The sequence below is a fragment of the Nicotiana attenuata genome, chromosome 10 (assembly GCF_001879085.1).
Source record: "Nicotiana attenuata strain UT chromosome 10, NIATTr2, whole genome shotgun sequence".
Lineage (NCBI taxonomy): Eukaryota > Viridiplantae > Streptophyta > Magnoliopsida > Solanales > Solanaceae > Nicotiana > Nicotiana attenuata.
Genome location: NC_031998.1, coordinates 18,173,462 through 18,178,410, shown reverse-complemented (window position 1 = coordinate 18,178,410; position 4,949 = coordinate 18,173,462). Strand labels below are relative to the sequence as shown.

General features: G+C 34.6%; 1 protein-coding gene across 1 annotated transcript; it reads right to left on the bottom strand.

Annotated features, from left to right (window-relative positions):
- On the bottom strand, positions 561 to 3,242 carry LOC109233090 (transcription factor DIVARICATA-like). The gene is made up of 2 exons (XM_019398848.1): positions 2,104 to 3,242; positions 561 to 1,558 (listed from the first exon to the last, which is right to left on the bottom strand). Exons 1-2 carry the CDS (start codon positions 2,538 to 2,540, stop codon positions 1,060 to 1,062), a joined length of 936 nt encoding a protein of 311 aa, XP_019254393.1. The 5' UTR covers positions 2,541 to 3,242; the 3' UTR covers positions 561 to 1,059.

Sequence of the window (4,949 nt, the reverse complement as noted above, 5' to 3'; positions counted from 1 at the left end):
TCGTAACTGATGAGTTAATTTCGTAACTGATGAGTTAATTCCATAACTGATGAGTTAATTCCGTAACTGATGAGTCAATCCCGTGCCTGATGAGTCAATCCCGTGCCTGTTGAGTCAATCCCGTGCCTGTTGAGTCAATCCCGTGCCTGTTGAGTCAATCTCGTGCCTGTTGAGTCAATCTTGTAATTGATTGCCTTGTTCTGACCGTTACAATCATTTATTGCATTTATTAATAATTGATTTGTAACTGATGGTGTAATGATGGTAAATCCCATATAATCCGGGTTTAATTGATTCCTTCCTCATTGGTAATTATGAGATATTCTCCCGCACCTGATCGGGGCTATTTCATGATATCAGTTCCGAGGCTAACAGGCACGGTATGTTCGGTCCCGGGGGTGTTTCACATATCGTCTTTACATGTCATTCTTCACTTTTCTTCAAACTTTGCTGACACGTGTCGCCATTTAATAAACCCACATGACGAGTCTAATTTTCACCAATACACTTATGCTTGCGAAAACACCCTTAAGACTGTTAGGTCTATCAACAGGGAAACATTTACATTCAAAACAAAAGCTTAAATGTGCACTAGGAATATCCGGTGTTACTACAATCAACAGTCAAATCTCAAATGCCATAAAATTTCTAACAGACCTTTATTTGTCTGTGATTTTCATTTAGAGTACAATAGCTAGTAATACTCCATGATCTTCCTGAAATGTACATAAAATCAGGCCATTTTCCTTGCATCTCTTGTAATTCTATTATGCCCTCAAAAGGATTTTACAGGTTTTGTGTCCATTCCTCTATGCTCATTTTGCCACTGTGAACTCCACCTGTACTATGGTTTTAAGTACAGACTACAGAGAGTAAGGATCTTGGACTTCCTAAAAGGACACACTAACTCATGGCTAACTCAAAGTGCCAAGCAACATATATTCACAATACAAGAGAGATGTAGACCGACGGAAGCAGTAACAGAAGCTAGATACTGAATTGAAAATAAGCATATTTTGACGCACTGATCAAAGTTCTAATATATTGGATACGCCTATGTCATGCATGATAGTAAGGCTGTGCCGATTGAAGCTGAAAATTCATACTTTGAGATCCAAAGTAAGGCTCACGCATAGCACCTCTTTGCTGCAGACTTTGGCTTTGCATTTTAGTGTCCCCATAGGAGTTACCTCCATAAGGAGGAGACACGAACAAACTTCCTTCTGCATAATTAAAGCCATTATTCACCTGACTCCACTGAAATGGCATTTTGTGCATGGCATTGTCAGCCGATTTTGGTTGCTGGGAAATCACAGTGGATTGATCGATTGAAGTTGGTTTTTGGTGATCCGGTGAAGGCGTTTGATTATCATTGAGATTTATTGTTGTAATGTCATGAATGCTGGCGCGTCTTTTATCTTTGCCACCAGAAAGTTGTCTGATAAAGTATTTCTGAGCATGACTTGCCACTTGAGTTGGGGTTCTAGTAATAACGAAATTTCGCGAGATATTCCTCCAATCACCTTTTCCATACTTTTTAAGCCCCATTAGAAACAACCTGAACAAGAATCAAGCAAATCCCATTGTCAATAATGAAATTGGATCATATAAACATCAATGCTTAAAGAATCTTAGAAACTTAACAGATAAACCAAGTCTAACGTACATGTCAGCTTTCTCAGCACCCAAGACTGAAGAACAACCAGAAAACTTAATAGGTTCAAGATTCTGAGCTCATGGATTCAAAATTAATATTTATGCTACTTTTCAGGGGTTTTCACTTTTAGTATATATTTATAATCTACGCTAAAAATGATGAGTTCAACTGAATCGAACTCCTAACACTACACTCTAGGTCCGCCTCTGAATTATTGTCAACTTGTCACATATAATTATTTAGGTGGTGGTTCAATATTCCACTACCTGACATGTTTTGCCAAGTTGTTAAATGAACTGTGTGATATTATAGGGATACAACTATACAAGAAAAATTATAGGGTGGTCCATATAGAAAGAAGCCAAACATGCAATTTTAAAAAAAAAACACAGTGAAAGAAAGTACACACACAACAGAAATAAACAATAATGAAGAAAAAAACTCACTTATGTTCTTCCTCTGTCCATGGAATACCCTTCTTCCTCTCTTGTTCTGGAGGTCTATTGGACAAAGATCTTTTGCCTCCAACAACATAAGACTGCTTGTATCCATCAAAGCTATTATGACTATTCCCCCATTCTAATGTAAAAGGTGAAGAAGAAGAAGAAGTAGTAGTAGTAGTATAACCAGGAATAGTAATTAATCCAGCTTCTATCCTGCTCACATCATCTTCTAATTCCTTATATTGCCTAATTACATCAATAACTGTTTTCCCTGGAACCATTTCTGCTACCCTTTGCCATCTATCTGGTGTATCTTTATCAAACAAAGCAAGAGCATTCTCAAATGCCTTATTCTCAGCTGGAGTCCATTTTGTGCTCTTTTCCTCATCAAGAAACCAGCTTGAATTTGAAAGATAAGGAGCTGGTGATAAAATCTCCATAACCCCCACCTCAAAAAAAAGTCAAATTACAGAGGGCAAAGTTACAAAAGATGGTTCAAGAATGCATTTTTTTTAAAAAAAGGTTTTGAATTTGAGGAAGCAAAGGACTCAGAGAGGAAATGTAGAGAGGCTGAGATTTTACAATGGCAATATCAGTGTTAAATCAACAAGTCAGCATCTATAAGGAATCAGAATACCTTTTTTTAACCATAGCCACCTCCCCAACCTGAGGAATCTTGAAAAGACTCTAACTTTTTCAATGTCAAAAGAAAAAAAAATCCTAAGCTCTATGATAATCTTAAAAAAAAGGGATTAACTATAACAGACAAAGATTATCTCACACCAAGTTAAAATCTTACAAAATATTCTCATTAAGATCTGAACCCACAGAACAATTTTGAAAAAGAAAAAGGAGAGAACTTTCTATAATTAAAGCTCACTAGCTGAAGAAACAAGGTGACACTGTAAAAAGCTGAAAATTGTTGACACCCAAATGAGTAAATAGTACAAAGACTCTGAATTTGAGAATTATAAGGGGCTTTGTGTGAGGGGAGAAAAAGGGAGAGAAGCAGAGAAAATTTGTGTCTGCTTTCTTCCTTTTCCCTTTATGACTCAACAACAAAGAAAAGAGAAAGAGAGAGAGAGCAAGATAAAAAGATGGTAAGAACAAGAGCAACAAGTAAACAATCTAGTATAATAAGCTTTGAGGAATTAATTTAAATTTACGTTCCCCAAAAAAATAAAAAAATAATTGGAATTTGGAGAGAGAATTGAGAGAAGACTATAGGTGGTGGGTTGTGATTGGATGGAGATGGTGCTTGTGGATACTGCAACTTATGAAAAAGTTTTTCTTATTTTAGTACACACTTCTGCTACCTCTTTTTTTTTTTTTTTCTTTTCAAAATTAGGAAAAGAGATTAACTTTTAAAATTAGGAAAAAAGTGTATTAAAATTACAAAAAAATAAATTTATTTGTAAGACATGAAATGAGGTAATATGGTTTGGCTCCTCATGATGATTCGTGGAAGCTCACCTAAACAGAAATTTATGTTTGAGAACGGGCCCCAAATACATATAGGCAAACCACTTATTAGTAAGGGTGTTTTGATTTGAAGTATTAAGAGAGTTTAATCTTCATATAAAATATCGTATTACTACTTATATAGAATTTTGTTTTTTGGTATAAAATACTGCATAACTAGTGCTTCTATAATTTATGTGGGGTCTAATGTGGTAAATCAAATATTTCTTCTTAATATATGAAAAATACAATATTAGCAATAACTGCATAAATTTGCTTAAATTATCTACTTACATTATAATTGTAGTATAACTAGATTATTAACAAGATGACATGTGTAATTTTGTTTGCTATTATCTAAGAGGAATGAAAAAATAATAATTTTATGTCATTAGGAAAGATATTGTACGCTTAATTTTGTTGATTATGATTTGGTAGTGACATTTGTGTAATTTTTTGAAGTAAAAGGGAATTCATTCGGTGACTCATGTTGCTGTCAACAGGTGGAATGTCAAAACCAATCACCTTTCATAATCCAAGATAAGGTCAGTGAGCTTCTGATTAGGATTAAGGTTTGACTCATTTTATCAAGGGGAGGTTTTAAGTCTCCACCTTTATAAATTAATTAAACACTAAACAGGACTTTCTTTTTTGTCAAACTCTAGTTTAGTAGGAGTATTGTTTTCTTTGCCTCAATTCAAGTGGCTTTACTTAATTAATTAGCTGATAGAAACATCAGCTACTTTATTTAAGTCACCTTTAAATACGTTAAGTGACTAATTCCATTGGTAGGGTTTAGTTTAGAAAAATGCTCTCTCTTTCTATCTCTCAAGTAAGTGAGAGTGTAGTTATAGTCCAAGTAGAATTGAGCCAAGTCAAGTCGAGTCCAATTGATGAGCTCGACCTAAGCTTAATTGTACCTTTGACAAGATTGAGTCAAACCGAGCCCCAACTCCTCATCATACTACATGTAATCCAACAGGTATACAATAACTTTTCAGTATCTAAATTAATAATCATTAAAATTCATATCAAGATAATCAATCTGAGACAAACGAATAAATTTATAATCTAATGTGTGTATCTTGTTTTATGCATCCTTTTTAGCCATTAGGAGGAGAATGCGACATTCAGGATAAAAAGTGATCTCTAAGTTTACTTACTTGCATCAACAAAATGTCTTTAGTTCTAACCTAACAATTGCTAAGTTATGTCAGTGCAACAATTGCCCGTTTTATCTAAATAACCATACCAAATGTAGTCATTTTTCCATGGAAGTTTGGATAAAACTTATCAAACGTTCGAACCAAGCTATATGCATTTATCATAATTAAGTACTTCCTTCGGTCCACAATAAGTGATCAATTTGCTATTGGCACGCCCATTAA